The following is a 26,627-nucleotide window of genomic DNA, read 5'->3' as shown; positions in this document are numbered from 1 at the left end:
GTAGTAACAGCCTCAGCCTACTGAGGTAGTGCTGGGCTGTGACCCTTCTCATACTAGCATATGACCGTCCCTCAGAGTGAGTACCCCATGCTGTGTGTCTGCTGGTTGTATGTCTCCTGTGCCCTGGCTGGGTCACTGTAAGGGCTGTATGAAGGACTGTATGTGGCTGAGGGGCGGCTGCGCTGACTCCTGGGACTAGCGGTGGCCAGGGGACACTGAGGGCAGTATTATAAAGAGCCTCAGGTCCTGGGCAGGAGCCATTTTGTGCAGCTTCTTTGCTGCATACTAAGTCCCTCTCTCTGTATTTCTTCAGCCATGAGGCAGTGACGCAGCACACTAGTGCAAGAGTCCAATATGTATAGAGACCTAAGTTCTAGCCCAACTCTGGACAGAAACATTGTTATTATCTTTATTGTAGGGAGTTGCTGGGTGTTTTGGTGCCCTCAAACCAGTCTAAACTGCCTCACCCGATTAGGCCCTGCCCCCAGCAACACTGCAGGAAGCTCCTGATCACATGGCAGCAGCTCAGCATGAGGGGGAGGGGGAGCACTGTCTTTCTTTGCACTGAGATAGTGGGACTATTGCTGTGATCAGTAACAAGCCCACAGGGTGGTAACTTTACAAGTGATCTGCCTATAGTATAATCAGACTTGCCTACTCTCCCGGAATGGCCGGGAGGCTCCCGAAAATCGGGTGACCCTCCCGCCCCCCGGAAGAGCAGGCAAGTCTCCCGGTTACAGGGGTCCCCCCCTGCCTGGCCGTCCACTTAGCGAGTAAAGTGGGCGGTCCGGGCAGGCAATGACGCGATTCTTGTTGAATCGCGTCATCATAGCTACGCCCCCTGCTGTATAATGCCTGCAATAGCGGCATTACACAGCGGGGGCGGAGCTTACGCGGGACGATCTCGTAGCCACGCCCCGTTCCGCCTCCGACACGCCTCCGGCCCGCCCCCCTCTGCACTTACATCGCAGCCCGACCCCCTGCAGCACCGACCTGGCTGCTCTCTCCCGGAGAGAGCAGCCAAAAAGTCGGTAAGTATGAGTATAATATACACAATAGCAAGTATTCTGGGACTATTGCAGGTTTCTGTAGTTAGCTCAGCAACTATGCCAAATATACACATGATATTTGCTTGTTAGAATATCCTACCTGTTTTGTCATGCACAAACAATGCCCTCTCCTCACAAATTATGGGCACTACAGTAAATATAGTGGCTATTACTGTGTTCAGCATTTAGTCCACCAAATTGGTGGTATAGCTTTATTCAATAGCTGGTATAGTGGGACTTTTACTGCCTCTATTACGTAGCCCACCAACTGCAACCAATGTGCAAGTGATAGTTGCTTATTATCTCTGCCTTTTAGCAAAGTTCAGGTGTAATATTTGTTTTTATCAGTTTAATATCTGATACGCTCCCTATTTAGGGACCATATATCACATGAATTTTTAGTAAGATAGAAGAGGAGCTTGCGCTTTCCACTTTATACATTGACCTGGTATTGCAGTGCGTCCAGGACCAGTACACAAATACCGGTATTGTTAGAGTCTGCCTTTGCTTGCACTATGACAAGTGACTGGTACTCTGTTTACTACTTAGCCCACAAACCTTGGTAAAATGTTAATGGCTGAGTTAATGTAAAATACTCCATGGTCAATACTTTCACCTAAAGCAGTGATTGTTGGTAGTCTGTTTTCCTTTCGTTATTTCTATGTCAAGGCACAAGACAGACTATTTGTTTATTTTTTCTTGTGCACTATGTACCTATAAATTGCCAAAATGGCTGCACAGAGCTAAACGCTCCTTACGCAGCTTATACTGTGCAGTGAGCCAGGTCCTTGACAGACACTATAGCTCAGTTACTTCAAAGGACAATCATTTGTCCTAGTTGTTATGCTCTCTAGTTATGGTCACTTCTAAGGCTGGTCTTAATTTTATACTTCCTGGTGTCTGTCTGAGATGGCTACCTTAAGCAGGATGATTGTGTCCTCAGGCTGTACCGCCAATTGGCGGAGTACTACACCTCCCTCTATTTCGTTCCTGGTTCTGATCCACATTTTGAGGCTTTATCTCAGGAAATTAGTAAAATAAATCCTGTCAGGGAGGATGCTTCAGGATAGGAATAAGAAATAGACTACTGAGTTAATTGGTTTCTCCCTCTTCCCTCACGTTGGGATGATGTAGCGGTTCATGTTTCCAGGGTAATGCGTCTGTCTCTAGTACGCAATATTGTTGCTTCAGATCCGATGGCTCACAGTTACAGACAGTGTTTCTTTATCCTTTCACTGATGAAGACACTGACCTGATGGAGGTTCCACTAATAATTAGTGGACGCATCCATCATGTGGTGGCCTAAGACGACTGTCTTTCCTAAAGTACAGTATGTGACCTTGAATCACCGCAGATTGACAACAGTGAGGCGGTTATTAAATTGGTATTCATTTTCACAGGAATATTCCTATGCCCTATCCTGGCTAATGCATGGATCTTAGAGCGGTTGCAGATTGCATAATGCAAGTTGTCCATTATTGTATAAGAGGATCTTTTTCAAATAATCCATTGACAGATTGGGTCTCTGAAGCTCTATCCTCTGTCAATGTTGTTTTCTTGGATTCTATTTCTATTCAATCCTACATCTCTGCCCTGTCAATGATGCCCATATATTCATTTTGATTGTGATTTGTGGAATTCTGCTTCCAAATCAAAGTGTGCCTTGCAGGCAGGAGCAAATAGCTCTAGCAGTAAGGTGTCTGCCTTCAGTATAACAGGTCATGGGTTCTCATTTTGAGTATGACTGCTAAAAAATGTGTTATTTAAAATAAATATCAATGAAATATGTATTCTCTTAGAAGGCATTTGTCCACCTGGAACTCGGACTTCCGATATGTCGTCTGCAGGGCTTATGGAGTCGGGTGGTCTGGTTCTCAGTGGGGGAAAGCCAACTTTCTCAGATTCCACTGGTCCGTTGGATATACCGAATTATATCATGAGCATATATTCTGAATCTTGGGGAACACTTACCAAGCAGGATTCTTTGTTATCCCTCTTATTTGCGTTTCATCCAAGAGACAGGCTCTAATCCTTGCAGTCTGTTCGCTATCCAATGCGGGAGTATTCATTCCAATCCCTTTCCCATCAACAGGGTCTTGGGGTTTTTACTGTTACTTTCCCATCACTGCCATATTTGGTCGATTGTTGCAAAAAGAGCTCCGTCTCATGCACCTGTTGTCATACACATCTACAGTGGACCTTGGTTCCGGATTTCTTACTTTGTGGAGGATGGTGTTTAGGGGTTTTCTATTCGACCCCAGGTATCTCGGTCTTTTGGCTGAGTGCAGGATTTCCAGACCAGAATACACTCTTTTCGCAGTTTCCTCAGGGGTCAGTGATCCATGGCATACACTTCCTCTGCAAGATAGAGGCGACTTTACAGGTGGCTCCATTCTCCCGGTCTCATGCCTGGATTCTTCAATCTCAAATTCTATGTTATTAATCCCAGGCAGAATTGAGTTTACATAAACAACAGTTCAGTATGTCACTTCAAATACGACAATATCTTCGTTGGTGTCTACACAATCCGAATCTGACCCATAGGACTCCCATTTTCGGTCTTGACATAGAAGGTCATAACCACAGTCACTAGTCTCAGACATTACGGTTTTGGGTTTCAACTTTGGTTTTCAAAAACATTGAGGTCCGCAGTGGAGATGTCACTTCCATCTCCGGGCAATCCAGGATGCCTTGGCTCCAGCTCAAGGCTTTCTACAAGTGCTCGATTTGGCAGCACATATACTAGAAAGAAAAAGAAAAAAGAAAATTGGAACGATACAGAGAAGATTAGCATGGTCTTGCATCCCGCATCCAGTCGAACTTCAACACTGCAGTGGCCTATATCAACATGCACAGTGGCACTTGCAGCTGGAGAGCCATCTGAACGGTATCTCACATATGCAGAGGGCGGAACTTTGGGTTCCGGCAATATCGGCCAGTTCCAGAATGGACAACGCGGACTTCCCGGGTTGTCATGCTTTTCTTCCCCGAAGAATGTGAAATAAGCCAACAGGTTTTTCTGATTTTGATGTACCTGTGTGACAAGCCGACATCGACCTCAGGGCTTCTCGTCTCTGCAAAAAGGACTTCCCTGGTATGGTGAAAGCTTTGGGGATCCTCTTGTGGCAATCATGGACGCCGTGTTAGCGCCTTGTCACTTTCATCTGGCATATTTGTTTCTGCCTCTGGCAAGATCCAGTGAGTGCTTCAACGCATTTGACCAGTGGCTCTTTCGGTCTAACTAAATCGCTCCGGATTTGCCTGTCGAAACTGCTCTGCAATGCTTCAGACCAGGGTGGCCAAGGCTCCTTATAGTGTACCTCTTCGGCCAGATCTTCACTTTCAAACTGTGTCATCACCGGGATTTGTCTCGTCTGATGGTGACGGCGTGATTGTGGAGAACAGCATCATCAGAGTAATAAGTTTACCTCAGTCAGTAGCCCTGACTATGTTTCAGGCTCGCAAACCAATCACAGTGCCCAGTAAAACGTTTAATCTTTTGGTGCGAATATGCGGATGTTCGGTGTTTCCTTCGCAGCTTTTTGCATATACAGTTTCTTTGTGTAGCTCCTGTGTCTCCTTTCCAGCCTCTGGACTCTGTTGGGTGGCGGTTCCTTCCTCTTACGGTGGTTTTGTTTTCTTTTGCCCATTGCCTCAGCTCGGTGTGTTTCTGAGTTGGCAGTCCTTTACTGCAGTCCACCTTTGTTGGTTTTTCTATTGGGATAGAGTGGTTTTACATACAAAACTCTTTTTTTCAACACAGGAGCTGTGGCTCAGCGCACTAATGCTAGAGACCAGTGTATATTGAGACCTCGGTTCAAGACAAACCTTGAACCGAAATATTTGAAGTTCGCCGTACGGACACGTTGTTAGTTTTTAGTGGTGCGTCCCAGCGAGGTTGACCGGTCTCTAAGAACGCTGAGGCTCGTTGGGTCACATCAGCTACCCGTCAGCCTTATGTGTCCCCTGCTGTTCCTGTTCCTGACCCTCTGCGGAATTGTGCGACTCAGGCCGTTGGGGCCTTCTGGGCTGTTCGCGGAGGTTCCTCTATTGTGCAGCTGTGTAGAGCGGCAACCTTCACAGGATTCTATTGTTTCCATACTTTTGGTATGTGGGGATGCGATGCCTCTGTTGGGCGTCTGATCTTAGGGGCAGATTTCCCGTCTGTGTGCTACCCCTCTTTGGCTTGCTTTGGGATATCACCCAAGTGTAAGTGTAAAATCTCTTTCTCTGAGTCCATCTGGGGGACGCTGTGATCCCTTCCCTCTTGTCTGGTTATTGATTGTTGGTTTTGTTTTCTCTCTCTCGGCTTTGTTAAACTTTAACTGAGGAGTGCTTCCTGTGAACAGGGGGTTGATGGGAGGGGTTAGAGGGGGTGGAGTTAGTTCTTTTCATAGCTTGTGTCAAACTCCATACTCACACACTCTAACCCAAGTGTAAGTGCGCAGCGTCCCCCAGATGGACTCAGAGAAAGAGATTTTACGGTAAGTAAAAAATCCAAATTTCTCTAACGTCCTAGTGGATGCTGGGGACTCCGTAAGGACCATGGGGAATAGACGGGCTCCGCAGGAGATAGGGCACTTTAACAAAGCTTTGGATTCTGGGTGTGCACTGGCTCCTCCCTCTATGTCCCTCCTCTAGACCTCAGTTAGATCCTGTGCCCAGAGGATGAAGGGCTCACTGCAGGGAGCTCTCTTGAGTTCTTTGCTACAGAAAACATTTTTGTTTTGGATTTTTACTTTTTTACAGGGAGCACTGCTGGCAACAGGCTCCCTGCATCGAGGGACTGAGGAGAGAGGGACAGACCTACTTAACTGATAGGATCTGCTGCCTCGGCTACTGAACACCATTAGCTTCAGAGGGGGTGAACACAGGTTCGTCCTGGGCGTCCACCCCCAGAGCCGCGCCGCCGTTCTCCTCACAGAGCCATAAGAGCAGAATCAAGAAGACGTCTCAGGCGGCAGAAGCCTTCAGCTTCACAGAGGTAACGCACAGCACTGCAGCTGTGCGTCATTGCTCCACATCACCTCACACACTCCGGTCACTGTATGGGTGCAGGGCGCAGGGGGGGGCGCCCTGGGCAGCAATAGTAACACCTCTTGGATGGCAAATAGGTATATACATGTACAGCTGGGCACTGTACATGTATATAATTGAGCCCCGCCATTTTTTCACGATTTTGAGCGGGATAGAAGCCCGCCGCCGAGGGGGCGGGGCTTCTCCCTCAGGACTCACCAGCGCCATTTCTCTCTCCACAAAACGCTGAGAGGAAGCTCCCCGGACTCTCCCCTGCTTACACACGGTGAAGGTTTAAAAAGAGAGGGGGGGGCACAAAATTGGCGGATACAATATAATACAGCGCTGCTGGGGAAAAACATTCTGTGTTGGTCTCCAGGTTGTTGCGCTGGGGTGTGTGCTGGCATACTCTCTCTCTGTCTCTCCAAAGGGCCTTTCAGGGGATACTGTCTTCAGAAAAAGTTTCCCTGGGTGTGTGCAGTGTGTCGGTACGTGTGTGTCGACATGTTTGATGAGGAAGGCTCGCTAAATGTGAAGGGGGAGTGCTTAAATGTCAGGTCGCCGTCGGCAACGCCGACACCGGACTGGGTGGATATGCTAAATGTCTTGAATGCAAATGTAAATCTTCTGCATAAAAGATTAGACAAGGCTGAAGCTAGGGATCAGTCAGGTAGCCAGCCCGTGCCTGTCCCTGGGGAGCCAGGACCTTCAGGGTCTCAAAAGCGCCCCATATCCCAGGTCGCTGACACAGGTACCGACACAGATACTGACTCTAGTGTCGACTATGAGGATGCAAAATTACAGCCGAAGGTGGCAAAAGGTATTAGGTACATGATTATTGCCATAAAGGAGGTTTTGCATATCACGGAGGAACCCCCTGTCCCTGACACGAGGGTTCACATGTATAAAGGGAAAAGGCCTGAGGTCACGTTTCCGTCCTCATTTGAGCTAAGCGAATTATGCGAAAAGGCTTGGGAATCTCCAGATCGGAGACTACAGGTTCCCAAAAGGATTCTCATGGCGTATCCCTTTCCACAGAAGGATCGGATACGATGGGAATCTGCGCCTAAAGTAGACAAGGCGCTGACGCTTATCCAAGAAGGTGGCACTGCCTTCTCCGGATACAGCTTCCCTCAAGGATCCTGCTGATCGCAAGCAGGAAATCACCCTGAAGCACATTTACACACCTTAAGGAACTATAGTTAGGCCGGCCATGGCGTCGGCCTGGGTTTGTAGTGCTGTCGTGGCATGGGCAGACTCCTTATCTACGGAGAGTGACACCTTAGATAGGGATACCATCCAAATGACCATGGAGCATATCAGAGATGCTGCCTTGTATATGAGGTATGCTCAGAGAGACATTTGTTTACTAAGCTCTAGAATAAACGCTATGTCTATTTCTGCTAGGCGGCTCTTGTGGACCCGACAGTGGACGGGAGACGCCGACTCGAAGCGGCATATGGAGTCAGTGCCGTACAAGGGGGAGGAATTGTTTGGAGAAGGCCTCTCGGACCTAGTCTCTACTGCTACGGCCGGTAAATCGAATTTTTTACCTTATGTTCCCCCGCAGCATTCTAAGAAGGTACCGCATTATCAAATGCAGTCCTTTCGTTCCAATAAAAACAAGAAGGTACGAAGGCAAGGGAAAACGGCTGCACTCAGCTAGTTCCCAGGAGCAGAAGTCCTCCCCTGCTTCCACAAAGTCCACAGCAGGACGCTGGGGCTTTCCGGGGCGGGGGGTGGGGGGTCAGATCAAGTGGGGGCACGTCTTCGTCTTTTCAGCCACGTCTGGGTTCAATCACAGGTGGATCCCTGGGCAATAGAGATTGTTTCCCAGGGATACAGACTGGAATTCGAAGACATGCCCCCTCGCCGGTTTTTCAAATCGGCTCTGCCGGCTTCCCCGTCAGAGAGGGAGCTAGTGTTAGCGGCAATTCACAAATTGTACATTCAACAGGTGATAATCAAGGTTCCTCATCTCCAGCAAGGAGAGGGTTATTATTCATCCCTGTTTGTGGTACCGAAACCGGACGGTTCGGTCAGACCCATTCTAAATCTAAAATCCCTGAACCTGTACTTGAAGAGGTTCAAGTTCAAGATGGAATCGCTCAGAATGGTCATCGCCAGCCTGGAGGGAGGGGATTGGATGGTGTTCCTGGACATAAAGGATGCGTACCTTCATGTTCCGATTTTCCCCCCTCACCAGGCATTTCTGAGATTTGCAGTACAGGATTGTCACTACCAATTTCAGACGTTGCCGTTTGGTCTTTCATCGGCCCCGAGAATTTTCACCAAGGTAATGGCGGAAATGATGGTGCTCCTGCGCAAGCAGGGAGTCACAATTATCCCGTACTTGGACGATCTCCTTATAAAGGCGAGATCTCGGGAGAAGTTGCTGGACAGCGTGTCTCTGTTCGTGAAGACGTTGCAGAGGCATGGTTGGATTCTCAATTTACTGAAATCCCAGCTAGTACCTGCAACGCGTCTGACCTTTTTGGGCCTGATTCTAGACACAGACCAAAAAAGAGTTTTTCTTCCGGTGGAGAAGGCTCGGGAGCTCATAGCTCTGGTCAGGAACCTTTTAAAGCCAAAAAAGGTTTCTGTGCATCATTGCACAAAAGTTCTGGGGAAGATGGTGGCTTCATACGAGGCCATCCCCTTCGGCAGGTTCCATGCGAGTACCTTCCAATGGGATCTATTGGACAAATGGTCCGGGTCCCATCTACATTTGCAGAAACGGATCACCCTGTCTCCCAGGGCCAGGGTATCTCTCCTGTGGTGGCTGCACAGTGCTCACCTCCTAGAGGGTCACAGGTTCGGCATTCAGGACTGGATCCTGGTGACCACGGACGCGAGCCTCCGAGGTTGGGGAGCTGTCGCACTGGGAAGAAATTTCCAAGGTCTCTGGTCAAGCCTAGAGACTTGTCTCCACATCAATGTCCTGGAGTTAAGGGCCATTTACAACGCCCTACGCCAGGCGGAGGAATGGCTTCAGAACAAACCGGTTCTGATTCAGTCGGACAATGTCACGGCAGTGGCTCATGTAAACCGCCAGGGCGGCACAAGGAGCAGAGTGGCCATGGCAGAGGCGTCCAGGATTCTGCGCTGGGCGGAAGGCCATGTAAGCGCGCTATCAGCAGTGTTCATCCCGGGGGTGGACAACTGGGAGGCGGACTTCCTCAGCAGGCAAGACCTGCATCCGGGAGAGTGGGGACTTCATCAAGAAGTCTTCACACAGATCGTGGATCGGTGGGAACTGCCTCAAATAGACATGATGTCGTCCCGTCTCAACAAAAAGCTAAAGAGGTATTGCGCCAGGTCAAGAGACCCTCAGGCGGTAGCGGTAGACGCTCTGGTGACACCATGGGTGTTCAGATCGGTCTATGTGTTTCCTCCTCTGCCTCTCATACCCAAGGTGTTGAGATTAATAAGACTAAGAAGGGTCAGAGCAATTCTCATTGTTCCAGATTGGCCAAGGAGGACTTGGTATCCGGATCTGCAAGAGTTGCTCACAGAAGATCCGTGGCCTCTTCCTCTAAGGCAGGACCTGCTGCAGCAGGGGCCCTGTCTGTTCCAAGACTTACCGCGGCTGCGTTTGACGGCATGGCGGTTTAACGCCGGATCCTAGCGGAAAAAGGGATTCCGGAGGAGGTCATTCCTACCCTGATCAAGGCTAGGAAGGATGTGACATCGAAACATTATCACCGTATATGGCGGAAATATGTTTCTTGGTGTGAGGCCAGAGCTAACTCCTACGGTGGAGTTCCATTTGGGCCGTTTGCTTCACTTCCTTCAAACGGGAGTGAATTTGGGCCTAAAATTAGGGTCCATAAAGGTCCAAATTTCGGCCTTATCCATTTTCTTTCAAAGAGAATTGGCTTCTCTTTCTGAAGTACAGACTTTTGTGAAGGGCGTGCTGCATATTCAGACTCCCTTTGTGCCTCCGGTGGCGCCTTGGGATCTTATCGTGGTATTAAGTTTCCTCAGGTCACCTTGGTTTGAACAACTCAAAACAGTGGAGTTGAAATACCTCACTTGGAAAGTGGTCATGTTGTTGGCCTTAGCTTCTGCAAGGCGTGTTTCGGAATTAGCGGCTTTATCATATAAAAGCCCATACCTGATTTTTCACGTGGATGGGGCAGAGTTGAGGACTCTGCCTCAATTTCTGCCCAAGGTGGTCTCATCTTTTCATATGAACCAACCTATTGTCGTGCCTGTGGCTACACGGGACTTGGAGGATTCTGAGTTCCTGGATGTGGTCAGGGCTTTGAAGATTTATGTGACCAAAACAGCTAGGATCAGGAAGACGGAAGCTCTGTTTGTTCTGTATGCGGCCAACAAGGTTGGCGCTCCTGCTTCAAAGCAGACTGTTGTTCGCTGGATCTGTAACACGATTCAGCAGGCACATTCTACGGCAAGATTGCCATTACCTAAATAGGTTAAGGCCCATTCCACTAGGAAGGTGGGCTCTTCTTGGGCGGCTGCCCGAGGGGTCTCGGCATTACAGCTTTGCCGAGCGGCTACTTGGTCAGGTTCCAACACTTTTGCGAAGTTCTATAAGTTTGATACCCTGGCTGAGGAGGACCTTGTGTTTGCTCAATCGGTGCTGCAGAGTCATCCGCACTCTCCCACCCGTTTGGGAGCTTTGGTATAATCCCCATGGTCCTTACGGAGTCCCCAGCATCCACTAGGACGTTAAAGAAAATAAGATTTTACTTACCGGTAAATCTATTTCTCGTAGTCCGTAGTGGATGCTGGGCGCCCGTCCCAAGTGCGGACTTCTTCTGCAAGACTTGTATATAGTTATTGCTTCAATAAGGGTTATATTATAGTTGGTCGGTCTTGAACCGAGGCTATGTTAATTGTTCATACTGTTAACTGGGTAGTTTATCACAAGTTATACAGTGTGATTGGTGTGGCTGGTATGAATCTCGCCCTTAGATTACAAAAATCCTTTCCTCGTACTGTTCATATCCTCTGGGCACAGTTTCTCTAACTGAGGTCTAGAGGAGGGACATAGAGGGAGGAGCCAGTGCACACCCAGAATCCATAGCTTTCTTAAAGTGCCCTATCTCCTGCGGAGCCCGTCTATTCCCCATGGTCCTTACGGAGTCCCCAGCATCCACTACGGACTACGAGAAATAGATTTACCGGTAAGTAAAATCTTATTTTTACTGTCACAAAGTATTGTTGGTTTGGAGGTCAGAAGGTTGTTTGAGCATAGAAAGAATATATGTACGATTTCAGTGCACTGTGAGTTATGTTAATTCAAATAGCCTAAGGAGGTTTAGAAAAGGGTTTTTGTTTTGTAAGTTTTCAGGAAATGCTTGAATGTTTAAGAGTGGGAAAAGCCTTCTGTTGTACGAGGAAAAGCATTCTACAGAGTTTGTGCAGCCTGAAAAAAAAAATAATAATCCTGTATTCAGTAATTGGAGCAAGTAATGAGAGGATAAAAGGCGCAGACCTTGGGCAGAGTGCAGGGGTCAAGTTGAGAGAGATTTTGTGAAAAGTGGGAAAAAATGTATGTTGGGGCAGTTTTGCTGAAGCCTTTGTAAGTAAGAATTTTATATTTGATTCTATAATGTAGGTGTTGACTGAGTCTGGCAGCAGTAGAAGGATGAGTATTAGACTAGCACTGCATTCATTATACTCTGTAAGGAAGAAAGTCTGATAAGGGAAGACCAGTAACATTGGAATTACAGTTTTGGATATTGGATATTATGGCTGCATGGTTTCTAGTTTTGCAATGTCCAGTGTGAGATGCGTGTATAATCTGGCAATATTTCTCATCTATACGTTACAGGATTTGGATACGAATTGGAAGTGGGAAATAAAAGGATAGCTCTGGGTCAAAGAGGACACCTAGGCAGCAAGCGGTAGAATGTATTATGTTTTCAGTTAGCTTTTATTAACCAGCAAGAAGATTACTAGCTCTGTGTTTTTTTTTTAATATTGAGTTTGAAGTGGTGAGACTCCTCATCTTAAATGGCAGAAGTACGTTCAGTAATACCCCTTTCACACTGCCAAAAATAACCCTGGTTATTACACCTTAATGTGCAGTAACCAGGGATTTTGTGCAGCAGGAAAGAGGCCGGGGGAAAAATCTCACGTCGAGCAAACAGGCATTTCAACCCGTGTTTAAAGCAGGGTTAAGCACTGGTCTAATCTGGGTTGCTGTGTGGTGTGAACGAGTTGCCTGGTCGAGGCGACCCGCTACCCGTTCACTGTATGAGAGCATGTGGCGCTTAGAGGTCATCTGATCTCCAAGCGCCCCCTCCGCATGTGACGTGGTGACATCATCGTCAGGGCAATATGCCATGTAGGGGCCGCCAGTCTGAAAGGGGTCTCAAGCAAGTCGCACCCGGGAAGGACTCATGTAGAAGTCCGGGTGCGACCCACTATTGGTGATGTGAAAGCGGCTTAATTCAGTTCAAACAACGGTAAAAGATCTCGAGAGTCTAAATAAGTTTGGTCATCATTCACAAAGAATTGAAACTGAAGACCATAGGCATAGGAGCTAATTTGTTTTCCAAGATAAGTGGTATAGATTTATAAGGGCAGAGACCTTAGAACAGAGCCTTATGGTAATGTAGTAGGAGATAATGGGGGTCATTCCGAGTTGATCGTAGCTGTGCTAAATTTAGCACAGCTACGATCATTCACACTGACATGGATCATTCACACTGACATGCGGGGGGACGCCCAGCACAGGGCTATGTCATGGGAATGGAGAGCAGGAACAGTTATCTTGGTCAGTTTTTTTTTATAGTATCGGTGAGAGAAGATACCAGTGTGGTGGGGTAGAGGTTAGGGCTGCAGTAAACGCAAGAAACTGTGACTGACTGGTTTATAAAAGGATAGGTTCAAGTAGACAGGTAGAAGAGTGGAAGAGGAAGAAGAGAGATGCTACTTTATCATTGTGTAGTGTCAAATGAAGAAAAGGGTGCGGGAAAGTAAAGGAGTAGGTTGACACAAAGAAGAGGGCACAATTTAAATATTTTATCTGGTCACTCTTGTCCTTGAAATTGGAATCAATAGCTTGGGGTAGTAATGGCATTTGAGTGGTTCATGTGGGAGGGTTGAGAAGAAATTTTATTAATGAAGTGTTTGTGGCATCATGCCAGAGCACAGATGAGAGACTGGAAATCTATTTATTTGTCAGTGTCCAAAGTATTCAGCAGATGTACTATATAGTAGTATATCTGAGCAAGTTATGAATGGAGAGTTTTGAAGAGAGTTGATATTGTGATTGACGCAGAAATGAATATATACCCTTAAGGGGTATTGAGAATGTGGAAATTGCAGCAGAGAAAGAGACTTGGTTGATTTAGCACAGTTGAGTTAGCATGGTAAGACGTTTAAATGCTGGAGGCATTCCCAAATGTGTTTTAATCCCCACTCCTAATGTGCTGTCTTTCACACTTCCATCATTTAACTTTCTCATCTACATTTTTAGGTTTCACTCCTGGAGCGAGGGACCTGTTTAAACTGAAAAATCATGTTGCTCTATATCACCTTCCAAGTGAAGAGACTGTGAAGGAGACACTGCTCTCCAAGCTTCCAAGTGGGGCCAAACGTAGACCACCCCTCAGTCACATGATCAGTCTTTTTGTCAGAGATGTCACTACCAGTAAGTCCTGAGCAGTATTTTACAGTTAAGGGACCAAAACATTTTTGGATTGATGTATCAAGCCTTGTAAAGAGTGGAGAAGATGCCCATAGCAACCATTTTCTAACTAGCATTTATCAAGTACATTCTATAAAATATGTAGGAACTGATTGGTTGCTATGGGCAACGTCTTCACCCTTTAGAAGGCTACTTCCCCCATGTGCATCCTCCTGACTGTGTGTCTCATTTGAAGTTGTTTTATCCCCCTCTTTTTACTTTGCTAGCTTTTATTCTTGCACAGTATGTGTATATGTATAAATCTACCTCTATCTGTTCTTCATATAACACTTCAGACACAGAGCAGATGCTGTCCCATGGAACAGCTGACATTATCCTTGAAGCCTGTACAGATTTCTGGGACGGAGCTGATATTTACCCGCTCTCTGGGTCTGACAGGTACGCAACAAAGTATTGTCTTCAAATCCCAGGAGCCTTATACAGTGAGAACATAAAAACATTTCCCAAAATTTACTTTGTCTGTACAGTTCACAGTAGATTTACCTCTTCACAATCGCCTTGGTTTTCATGTCTGTGTATCTGCTTTTTACTGTGTGTTTCTCAAATGTTACAGAAAAAAGGTGTTGGATTTCTACCAGCGAGCCTGCCTGTCTGGTTACTGCTCTGCTTTTTCCTACAAGCCAATGCACTACTCGCTGTCCCCTCAGCTACATGGCAAGTGCATAGAGATTCTGCACGCTCCTGGCCAGAACAACATTTTAACTTCATGTGACCTTGGCGGAAATATCCCACTGAAACATACAGGGCGCCATGATAGCTGGAGTTCTGATGGTGAGTGTTAGCCATTTCTGACCACATGGTGACTTAGCAAAAATGTGTGTGTCAATTTGTTTTCTCTGCTTCTCTCATCCCTTAAATACCATTAATCATATTTTGACACCATCCAGGGGTCCATGATTTCTCTATCCTTTTCTGTTTTTTTATTTCCTTCCTCCTTCATCTCTATTTTTTTCCTTTTTCATAAACACAGAAGGTATTGGTGAGGTGACTGAGGATTTCACACAAGCAATGAGTGGTCAAATTTTTATGGGAATGGTTTCCTCGCAGTATCAGGCTCGTTTGGATATTGTGCGTCTCATAGATGGTTTAGTGAATGCCTGCATCCGATTTGTGTACTTCTCTATGGAGGATGAGCTCAGAAGCAAGGTGAGGACAGACATCTTTAAATTATGGCAATATTCATTGTTCTTTTTTAATTTTGTATGTGCCATGTAACACTCATTTTCCGGCACTCAGGTGTTTGCAGAGAAAATGGGTCTTGAGACTGGATGGAACTGTCATATTTCTCTGACTCCAAATGGTGATGGACCAGGCTCTGAGGTTCCCCCATCCAGCCCTAGCCATGCTGGTTCTCTACGGGATGATTTACATCAGGGTGAGAAACAATCAGGAGATTGCTTGAGTCGTGTCCTCACTGGGCATTTTGAGCCTGTCTTTTGTATTATCTTCTATGCCATTCTTATTTTGTCTTGTTGCCAGCTTTTTGGATGATCGTGACAACACCAGCTTTCAAGGCTGAGTTGCTATTGCTCTTTAGTCACAATTTACAGGGTCACAATAAATGTACTGGTGCTCAGAACGGTTTTGAACAATATGGTCAGCAGACACCATTTTTTGTGAGAAGGAAAAATTTAAATCCAATCCAATAATGCTATGGGTTACATAAATTACTAAGTGTGCACCAAGAGCCCTCACTATGAGAAAGACCAGCAGAAACATACATTGGGCGAAACAGTATGATCCTGCCATTGCAGTAGTTTTCATCCTTTGGGTGTGGAGGGAAACTGGGAAGCAGAGTTCAATTGGAGGTCTTTCAACAGATAGACTGGTGGGGGCAACAAGACATCAACATGATGGAATCTATATTGAGTCCCAAGTTGGAGCGCTTATGGTCCCGGGCAACGGATGTACAGGCATTTCTGGTAGATGTTGTATCACTACCTTGGAGATTTCATCTGATACACCTGTTTCATTATGCTTCTAGAGTTGCTTAAAACAAAAAGGTAAAAACAGAGGAGATTCAGGAGATTCTTATAGCATTGGTCTAGCCTAGAAGGTCTTTGCATGCTGGCATTATAAACATAAAACTGGGCCCAATCTCTTAAGTAATTTCTCCACCTATTTTCATCTTGGTTGGCTTTATTGGCATGACTATTGAAGCAGTTCCTTAAATGTGAAGACCTTTCTACCTCTTATCTATTGTTTGTGCTTGTATTACCTCTGTTTCTGTAGGATGGACTAGAAGGGGGAGTAATATGTAGTTCTTTGAAGCTTCAGGTCTCAGCCCTCCCTGTTTTCTATCGGAGAAAACTGGCTCATTTACCTAAAAGACATTCCTTCTGATAGGGAAGGAGTGATGCGTGTGCAGCCTCAATACATCCCGCCAATAGCTCATTCAAAGTTTTATCCTAGTGTTTACAGCCTTAAGGCACTCTCCTTTTGGATCCAATGGATTTTGTGCAGCTGAAGTTCCTTACAAGGAAGGCTTCTTCCCTTTTGGCTATCTCCACAGCTAGGAGAGTTTCAGAGCTGGGCCTCAGTCCTGTGTGCTTGTCTTCCTCCACTACCATGAAGATTGGACTAGTTTTAGAACCAAACATTCCTTTCTGACAAAAGTGATTTCTAAATTCATCTAAAGCAGGTCAGCGTGATTCTGGACTTATACCAGGATGAGTCATCAGAACAATACTTTCTTCATTCTCTGCACAATGGGCCTAATTAGCACATCTACGATAATTTTCTCAGACATGCGGGGGGACGCCCAGCACAGGGCTAGTCCGCCCCGCATGTCTGCATGGTCATCCTCTGCCCCCTCCCCCGCACTGGTGCAAAAGCATTGCACGGTGGCGATGTTGCACCTGGCAAGTAGCTGCCTGCCTGCGCTGCTCCTGTGCTCTGGCAAGGAGCTATCTCTCCGGGTTGCAGCGGCTGCGTGTTACATCACGCAGCCGCCGCCGTCTGCCCCCCCCCCAAGGTCTGGTCACACCTGCGTTGACCGCACCGTACCTGCCAGCGGCGTTCTAACGCCGTTGGCATGCCCCCTCCCACCTGTGATCGCCTCTGCCTGTCAATCAGGCAGAGGCGATGCTTTTAGCATCTCACTGGGGTGCGTGTGCGCACTCCACAAAAATATTTAGACTGCGATCGCTGCCGATGCAGTCTGAATTACCCCCAATGTAAGGACATTAGGATGGGAATTGCCAACATGTATGATCTGGTCTTGAAAATATGAGGGTGCATTAAACAAGATCAGTAAGGGACTCCAGGGCATGGATTTAATAATCCAAAGATGCCAGTTTTGGAAGAAAGACATTGCATCTTATTAGCTTACCCTACTGTTACTATACTGAAGCTCTGTAACCAAGTCTTCCAATGGGATATTAAAGAAACTTAGATATTTGTACTTATGTTAAATCCTTCTCTCAGTCCATTGGGGGACACTGGATGCTCCCTTTACACCAGGCATGTCCAAACTGCGGCCCTCCAGCTGTTGCAAAACTACACATCCCAGCATGCCCTGACACAGCTTTTGCATTCTCTGACAGCAAAACTGTGTAAGGGCATGCTGGGATATGTAGTTTCACAACAGCTGGAGGGCCGCAGTTTGGACATGCCTGCTTTACACACTCTATTTGTATTTCTGTTATTGTTCGTTATTTTTTGGCCTGTTACCAAAGGATTGTTCTTGTTATAGAACATTGGGGCAGAATGTATTACGCCTGGAGAAGTGATAAAGCCGTGATAAGTGGTAGGTGATAACGTACCAGCCAATCAGCTCTTAACTGTAATTTTTCAAACCCGTAATGATTGGCTGGTGCGTTATCACCTTCCACTTATCACTGCTTTATCACTTCTCCAGTCTTAATACATTTGCCCATTCTTGTTCTCCTCTTTTGCTTGTTTTGTACTCCTGACATGTTCTTTGGGCTTTCTTACTGAAATATACTAAACACCCTGACAGTAGTCGTGTACTGGGGTAGGAGCTTAAACTTTTTTGCCAGCGAATTCAAAGATATACCATGCTTGTGTCACTGCACTTTATAATCCATTATATCTTGTTTCCGCCAATTGATTTAGAGAAAAGGATTTGATACAAGTGCAGAAACTTTGCTGTTAATAACCATTCTCTATTACTAACATACAGTAGACATGGTCTTGCTATAATTATCATTTTGTAATTTTCTCTTTTTTCAACCAAACATGTACTTCTATGTTTTCAAATGTTATCCTCTTTATCAATTGTTCCATTTTTTTTTTTGTTAACCGGCCTCACCCTTTACCCATCAGCCTCTCGGGAGGACGCAGAGGGTCTGCTTCTTATGGAGGAAGAGGGTCACTCGGATATGATTAGTTTCCAACCTACAGACAGTGATGTCCCCAGCTTTCTTGAAGACTCTAACCGAGTAAGAGAGAGTCTTGTGCTTGTTATCCCGATTGTGCTGCATAGTTACAGATTTCAGTTATGAAGGCTTACATTCTAACGTCTTACCCTGCTACAGGCAAAGCTGCCCCGTGGTATACATCAAGTTAGACCTCATCTGCAAAATATTGATAATGTTCCCTTGCTGGTTCCTCTGTTTACTGACTGTACCTCAGAGAGTGAGTAAAGTGTGGAGATGTGTAAATAAGTGGTGGAAGCCTTAGTGGATACTTTTTCATATTTACTTTATTATACCCTAGCCATGTGTGAGATGATCCAGATCATGCAAGAGTATGGGGAGGTGACCTGCTGTATGGGAAGTTCTGCCAGCATCCGGAACAGCGACTTGTACTTACAGAGTGATATCAGGTCAGCTTCCCTCTTCAATTTCTCTGTCACTCACTTTTTCTTCTGCATGCTAAATAAATGTGTATTCCTGTTAGTTCATTGAATCGTGTCTGGTCCATATCATTTCTTAACTGCAACTTGTACTGAATACATTTTTCGTCTCTCTGGCTTACTTTTGTGCTTTTTTTTTTATTTTTTATTTGAGTCAGACAGATTTATATTATTATATATTCATAACCCCTCCCCCTCTAACCCCTCCCACCTCCAGCAACACCTCAGTCTAGTTTTTATGCCTTTGAGTGAAGGCACACTTTTCTTTTCTGCACGGTGGAGCTCCACAATAGCAAGTATAGAGTGGGACTATTACTGATATCAGTACTTATCCCACCAGCCTGGTCAATTGCTTGTTTCATTGTGCAGACTTAAACTGGTTACAAGCCGTTTATTAACTAGTTCTGCTGCCTGGATGACTCATCTCTCTACAGGGCCGTACTGACGGGGAGATTTCCCCAGAGATGTGTGCTGAGCGGTCTAGCACAGACGGCTCAGCACGGCGCGATGTGCTGAGCGAGGGGGGGGGGGGGGAGACACGGAGAGGGGGGGGGGGAGGGGGGGCCCTCATTTCACCCAGTGGTGAAATGAGTGAGCTGCTAGATTGTGCCAGGCCAATCTAGCACCGGCGATAGCGACGCGCGGGACCGCGCATCGCTGTCACCGGCACCCCTACACACGGAGCGATGTTCAACTAATTGCTAAGCAATCTAGTCAGATTGCTTAGAAATTAGCTGAACATTGCTCCGTGTGTACCCCCTTACTACAGATATCAGACTAGGCTCCCAAACTATTACAAGCAAACACCCCTTCCTGTGTTGTGTACATACACTGCGGACACTGCATTCACACCAAAACTGCCACAAGCAAGACTGGCAATGCTGTTTATTTTTATTGTGCACAATGCTCCAAGAAATTACAAAAAGGCTGCTCACAACCTCTGCTCAGTTTGTACTGTGACACCTGTTTTTCTCTACCTGGAACTTCAACTGATCAGTCTGTGATGCCACAGTGGACCAGGTCTATGGCAGACGCTATAGCCGAGTTGCGTCAATCTCAGGTCACGGAAGCTTTAGGGAAAAGTCTCAGTTTTAGACCTTCATCTAATTCTGCTGAGGAGCCTCTATGGGTTCGTAATATGGGAAGGTGTCTGTCTGAGATGGCTACTTCCTTAAATAAGATGGTAGCGTCCTCTGATTCTACCGCCACTAAGCGGAGACCTGTGCCCCCTCTATTTAATTTCCTGGTGAGGACCCAGATTCTGATGCTTCATCTCAGGAAGTTGGTGAAATAGATACTGACTGGGAGGATCCTTCAGATGGGAGGAAGATTCCTCTACAGGTTTTGCAGTCAAGCTTTTAATTGATGCTGTTTGTCAGACATTGCCACTTGAGGATGCTGCAGTGCCTGAGACATGCTACACTTCTCTTTTCAAAAGGAAAATTAAACAGATTGCTGTTTTTCCGCAGTGTTAAAGTAAGCCTGGCTTAAACTTGATGCAAGCTTGCAAACCTATGTATCTTTATCCTTTCGCTGAAGAAGACTCAAAACTATGGGACGTTCCACCGAAAGTGGATGCACCAATCACAAGATTGACAAAGAGGACTTTCATTCCTACTGTGCAGTTTGTTACCTTGAAAGACCCAGCGGATAGAAAGAGTGAGGGTATCCCTACATCCTATCTTGGCTAGTGCCTGGTCATTAAGGCAGTCGAAGATTGGATGACACTAGAGATGAGCGGGTTCGGTTCGTCAAGATCCAAACCCCCCCGAACTTCACGTATTTTACACGTGTCCGAGGCCGCCTCGGATCTTCCCGCCTTGCTCGGTTAACCCGAACGAGGCCGAACGTCATCATCCCGCTGTCGGATTCTTGCGAGATTCGTATTCCATATAAAGAGCCGCGCGTCGCCGCCATTTTTACTCGTGCATTGGAGATTGAACGGAGAGGACGTGGCTACGTTCTCTCCCTGAAAAGCTCCATATCTGTGCTCAGTGTGCTGCAAATATCTGTGCTCAGTGTGCTGCATTGTGGGGACCACCAGTATATTATATTAGTACAGTAGGCCATTGCTGTATCTTGCAGCTCCGTGTCAGACTCAGTTCTAGACAGTATCCTGATCAGTGCTCAATATCTGCTGCATTGTTGTGTGACCAGTATATACTATATATATATATATATATATATATATATATATATATATATATATAGTAGTACAGTGCAGCATTTTGGTGACCACCAGTATATAGTTGTACAGTACAGTAGGCCATTGCTGTATCTTGCAGCTCCGTGTCACTTCAAGTATCCATATCTGTGCTGCATTGTTGTGAGCAGTATATATATATATATATATATATATATAGTAGTACAGTGCAGCATTTTGGTGACCAACAGTATATAGTTGTACAGTAGGCCTTTGCTGTATCTTGCAGCTCCGTGTCGCTTCAAGTATCCATATCTGTGCTGCATTGTTGTGAGCAGTATGTGTGTGTGTGTGTGTGTGTGTGTGTGTGTATATATATATATATATATATATATATATATATATATATATAGTAGTACAGTGCAGAATTTTGGTGACCACCAGTATATAGTTGTACAGTACAGTACAGTAGGCCATTGCTGTATCTTGCAGCTCCGTGACACTTCAAGTATCCATATCTGTGCTGCATTGTTGTGAGCAATATATATATATATATATATATATATATAGCAGTACAGTGCAGCATTTTGGTGACCAACAGTATATAGTTGTACAGTAGGCCATTGCTGTATCTTGCAGCTCCGTGTCACTTCAAGTATCCATATCTGTGCTGCATTGTTGTGAGCAGTATATATATATATATAGTAGTACAGTGACCACCAGTATATAGTTGTACAGTACAGTAGGCCATTGCTGTATCTTGCAGCTCCATGTCACTTCAAGTATCCATATCTGTGCTGCATTGTTGTGAGCAGTATATAGTAGTACAGTGCAGCATTGCGGTGACCAGTATACTACAGTACAATAGTCCAGTGCTGTTTTCGCTGCTCAGTGTCAGTTCTCCGTAGTATCATCAGTGCTCAGTAAAATCAGTTCTCAGTTTAATCAGTGCGCTGTTAGACGTGCGCCCGTTTTCTGCCATTAGTGCATTGGGATTTAGACAATTGATGAAGTTATTGTGCCCCAGTACAAAATCCCATCTAGATTCCACTTCACTAGGCAGTCGATAGCTAGATTTTACCAGTTAATATCAGTGATTTATAATTAATTATTAATTATAGTGATCTTGCCAAATGATTCTAGTGATTTTGTCATTTACTTCCAGTGATTTGGACCAATAATACCATTGATTAGAACGAATAATTCCTGTGATATTGAGGTGTTTGTGTCGCTTAGCTTAGCCGTCCAGCGACCACAGTACACCTCTTTTTCTCTTTTCTTTGCATCATGTGCTGTTTGGGGCCAATTTTTTTAAGTGCCATCCTGTCTGACACTGCAGTGCCACTCCTAGATGGGCCAGGTGTTTGTGCCGCCCTCTTGGGTCGCTTAGCTTAGTCATCCAGCGAACTCGGTGCAAATTTTAGGACTAAAATTAGTATTGTGAGGTGTTCAGAATAGACTGGAAATGAGTGGTAATTAAGGTTATTGAGGTTAATAATACTATAGGATCAAAATTACCCCCAAATTCTATGATTTAAGCTGTTTTTGAAACAAAACACACACGAATCCGACAAAAAATTTTAAGGGAGGTTTTGCCAAAACGCGTCCGAATCCAAAACACGGCCGTGGAACCGAATCCAAAACACAAAACACGAAAAATTTCCGGTGCACATCTCTAGATGACACAGATTGTGTCCAGAATTCAGTCTGACGATCCTTCTCAAATTATCCCGTTGACAGATCAGGTCACTGAAGCTCTGTCCTATGTCACTGATGCTTTATTGGGATTCATTCATTCTTACATCTCCACCCTGGCTGTGACGGCCAGATGCTACTTATGTTTGTGTTCGTGGAAGGCAGATTTTGAATCCAAGCATACTTTGGAGACGGTCCCCTTTTGAGTGTGAATTTCTTTTTGTATTGGAGCTTACAAAAATTATTTCTCAATCCACGGGTAACAAAACACCTAAGGCTAAACCTTCCACATTCGGGTCTTTTCGGACCTAAGGTAGAGGCTCATTTTGGTCCTTTCGGGGTATTTCCCTCTCGCCCTGTAAACGTGAAGAATGTGGTCGAGGCTCCCAGGGAACACGACCTAGACCAAAGGCTACTAATAAGCCCTCAGCCTGACTCCAAGGTTCATTCGGTCTGTTCCCAAGTGGTAGGGGCCTGCTTACTTTTGTTCCTGGATATTTGGCTGCAGTCAAATCCGGATCATTGGGTGAGTGGAGTTGTATCTCGGGGGATACATTTTGGATCTCGAAAAACACGTGCCAAATAGATTCTTTGTTGTTCCACTTCCTCAAGATACATCCAGGAGATGTAATATAGGCGTTCGCTTTGATTTTCAACGCAGGGGTAATTGTCCCGGTCCCTTTTCATCAACAGGGTCTCGGGTTTTATTCCAATCTTTTCCTTGTGGATAAATTGGATGGTTCGTTTTGCCTGATGCTCAACTTGAAGATGTTAATTCTTTATCTTCACTTGGAAAAATTCAAGATGGAGTCAATCCATTCTGTCATCAACGCAATGGAAGTCAGAGAATTTTGAGCTTGCATAGACATCAAAGACGCCTACCACCATGTTCCCATCTGCAAGGGACACCATCAACTTCTATGCTTTACGGTGGGAACCTGCCGTTACCAATCTTAAGCCCTTCCCTTCGGTCTGTCCACGGTCTCCACAAAGATAATGGCTCACACAGTCGTCTTGCTCCAAAAACAAGGGGTCAACATCATCCCATATTTGGACGATTTGTTGCTGAAGGTTTCATCTGACGCAGTGCAGGACCATCAATCCAGGGTGCTCACTCTTCTGCAGCTTTCACAGGTGTCAGTGCTCAGATGCATGCAGCTACTTGGCAAAATGATGTCCCGAACCCTTCAATCTTAGATTCTGTTTTTGGTCCCAGACAGACTTGAGGTTACAGGCACAGCAACACAGCAATCTCATCGTTGGTGGCTCCACACTTTGAATCTGACCCGCGGGGCTTCATTCTCCATCTGGACGTGGAACATAGTCACCACAGATACCAGTCTCAGAGTTTGGAGCTCTGTGTTACAACATTGGCACTTTCAGGGACTGTAGTTCGAAGTGGACACATCCCTTCCGATCAACAGTCTCGAACTTCGGGCCATACGCAACGCCTTGATTCAATTCCAGAGTCATCCGGTTCGCATCCAGTTGGACAACATAACTATGGTGCCTATATCAACAAACAGGGTGCCACTCGCAGTTGGAGAGCCATGAGAGAGGTCTCTCACATCTACAGGCGAGTGGAACTTTGGGTTCCGGCAATATCGGCTGCGTTTTTTCCCATGTGGACAACTAGGAAATGGACTTCTTAAGTCGTCACACGGTTCATTCTGGGGAATGGGAAAACCACCAGGAGGTGTTTCTGACTCTGGTCTCCATGTGGGGCAAGCCCGACATCATCCTCTTAGCATCTCGTCTCAACAAGACATTTCCCGGGTACGGCGCTCACTCCAGGGATCCTCACGCAGCACTCCTGGATGATGTGACAGATCCTTCGCAGTTTCATCTAGGATACTTGTTTCTGCCCCTGCCAATGATTCCACGAGTGCTTCAACGCATTCGTCAAGATGCTCTTCCGGTCATCCTGATCACTCCAGATTGGCCCCGTCAACGCTGGTATGGCCTGCTTCTTTGTATGGTGTTAGAAATTCCTTACTGTCTGCCTCTTCAGTCAGATCTCCTACTTCAAGGCACGTGTCGTCACCATGATTTATCTCATCTGGCTTTGATGACATAGTTCTTGAAACCAGCTTCTTAAGAGCAAAAGGTTTGCCTTGGTCAGTATTCCGGACTATGCTACTGGCTCGCAAGCCAGTCACATCAAGGATTTGTCACTGTCTCTGGAGATTGTACATCTCTTGCTGCGAACGTAAGAGCCTTTCAGCTGAGGTTTTACATATTTTGCACTCTTGTCCTTTCTCCAGGACGATTTGTAAAAAGGTCTTCGTCTTTCTTTTCTTAAGGGACAGGTGTCTGCTCTGTCCTTTTCCTGAGGAAGTTAGCCACCATTCTGGATATTCAATGTTTCCTTCAAGGAGTTCTTCAGATACAGCCTCCATACGTACCTCCTTGGAACTTAAATTTGGTCCTGATGGCGCTTCAAAAGCCTCATTTTGAGCCTCTGGAGTCCACTGACTTGTGTTTCCTGACATAAAGGGTGGTGTTTCTCTTGGCAGTTGCGTCCGCTCTGATTTTCTCCGTGTTGATAGCCTTGTCTTGCAAACCCCTTTGATCAGCTTTAATTCGCATAGGGTGGTTTTGCGGACAAAACCTTCTTTTCTACATAAGGTCATGTCCACTTTCCATCTCAATCAAGGCTTTGTTCTTCTGGCATTTTCACCAGCCCCTTCTTCTCCCAATTCATTAACTTGCCTTATTGTATGTTGTCCATGCCTTATAAATTTGTGTCTCATATGGCTCTCTCCCCTAAGACATACAGACTATCTATTGGTGCTTATAAATGCTCCAAAGAGGGGTTGGCCAGCCTCTAAAACCTTCTTTGCTCATTGGGTCACATCTGCCATTCGTCAGGCTTATTTGTCTTCCGATTTGCCTGTTCCTGCCCTGCTGCGGGCTCATTTCACTCACACTGTTGTTGCTTATTGGGCAGTTCGCCATGATTTCTAAGTGGAACAGCTGTGTGGAGCTGCGACCTGGTCGTATGTGCACACCTTTAACACATTCTATTGTTTCCGTACGTTTGGTATGGTGGACGCTCGTTTTGGACTGGATGTCTTCTGTGCAGCTCTGCCGGACGTTACTCCCCCTTCTTAGCTTCCTTTGGAAATTCCCAGAGGTAACGACACAGCGTCCCCCAGATGCATGAAAGAGGAAACAGGATTTTTTTACTCACCTTTAAATCTCTTCCTCAGAGCCATCTGGGGAATGTTGTGATCCTCTCCCTAATTTGTCTGGTTTTGTTGCCATTCGTGTTTTTCTGTATTGGCATTGTTCTGTTCTTCCATTCAGTTTGTTCAGGGTTTTACCTTGTTTTCTTACTCCATGTGGCTTGGTAAATGCAGACTGAGGTGTTTCTGGAGGTGGGAAGGGCTAGAGGGGGGTGGAGTTAGTTTTAGTTGTTCTTGTTCCTAAACTCCATTGCCCACACTCTAACCTTGAGGTAATGTCGCAGCCTCCCCTAGATGGACTCCGAGGAAGAAATTTTACAGTGAGTAAAAAATACAGTTTTTTGGGGTGACTACCAGTATATAACTACTAAGAGGGTGTATGGTTGAAAGAAGAGACGTCCCTTTTTCAAACAAGGGCGACCTGAGTGTGCAGTTGCTAGGATAGGGGAAATCATACCTGTTAAGCCCCCCCTCTCCTTCTGCCAATTCTAATTATATTTTTGCAGTGTAGGTTGATATTGGCTGGTAATCACCAGACAATAGCCACTAAGGGGCCACATCGTTTGAAAAAGGAAACTCTACTCTTTCAAATGAACATGCTGCTGAGTTTAGTGGAGCCAGGATAGGAGTGGTATTCCAATATCCCTGGACTTCATAATGTTTTTAGAGTGCAGTTGTTCTCTGGTGGACACACATGGTGCCAGAGAATAACTTTTCATAGGTCACACCACACCATGTCATCAATTCTATCTTCTCCCAGGTCTGGATGAAACAAACTTTAAGAAGGGGACTTTGTGGCAAGTTGTCTCCCCCATTTGAACCCCTGCAGTGCTTAGGGCGAGTTCCACTTGTACTTTGCAGCGAAGGGCTTAGAATCCCTTAAAACCTTTTAGTCACAGGTCTATAATTTCCTTTATAAAATACAGTAATTGAGTAATTTGCCACATCGGACCGGTTATGAAAGTCCTTGCATAGAATAAATACAGTACTGTTTTGCCCATTATTGAACATGATTCCCTTAGAAAATGTG

The 26,627-nt window shown here is 45.8% G+C and overlaps 1 protein-coding gene and 1 non-coding gene across 5 annotated transcripts in view; both read left to right on the top strand.

Moving 5' to 3' along the window:
• Window positions 1–26,627, top strand: part of TMEM94 (transmembrane protein 94) — a 182,576-nt gene that overhangs the window by 108,792 nt on the left and 47,157 nt on the right. For all 4 annotated transcript variants that reach the window (XM_063960629.1, XM_063960630.1, XM_063960631.1 and 1 more), the window contains exons 16-23: window positions 13,522–13,695; window positions 14,028–14,130; window positions 14,306–14,523; window positions 14,723–14,898; window positions 14,989–15,127; window positions 18,040–18,155; window positions 18,252–18,351; window positions 18,433–18,541. In XM_063960629.1, the coding sequence (XP_063816699.1) occupies window positions 13,522–13,695; window positions 14,028–14,130; window positions 14,306–14,523; window positions 14,723–14,898; window positions 14,989–15,127; window positions 18,040–18,155; window positions 18,252–18,351; window positions 18,433–18,541 (1,135 nt within the window). The remainder of the gene's footprint in view (window positions 1–13,521; window positions 13,696–14,027; window positions 14,131–14,305; window positions 14,524–14,722; window positions 14,899–14,988; window positions 15,128–18,039; window positions 18,156–18,251; window positions 18,352–18,432; window positions 18,542–26,627) is intronic.
• LOC134899758 (U2 spliceosomal RNA) lies at window positions 1,346–1,531 on the top strand. Its single transcript, XR_010173369.1, has one exon. It is a non-coding gene; the product is annotated as a U2 spliceosomal RNA (small nuclear RNA).

The sequence above is a fragment of the Pseudophryne corroboree genome, chromosome 3 (assembly GCF_028390025.1).
Source record: "Pseudophryne corroboree isolate aPseCor3 chromosome 3, aPseCor3.hap2, whole genome shotgun sequence".
Classification (NCBI taxonomy): domain Eukaryota; kingdom Metazoa; phylum Chordata; class Amphibia; order Anura; family Myobatrachidae; genus Pseudophryne; species Pseudophryne corroboree.
Note: the sequence above shows the minus strand (reverse complement) of the source record. Positions and strands in the feature narration are given on the sequence as shown.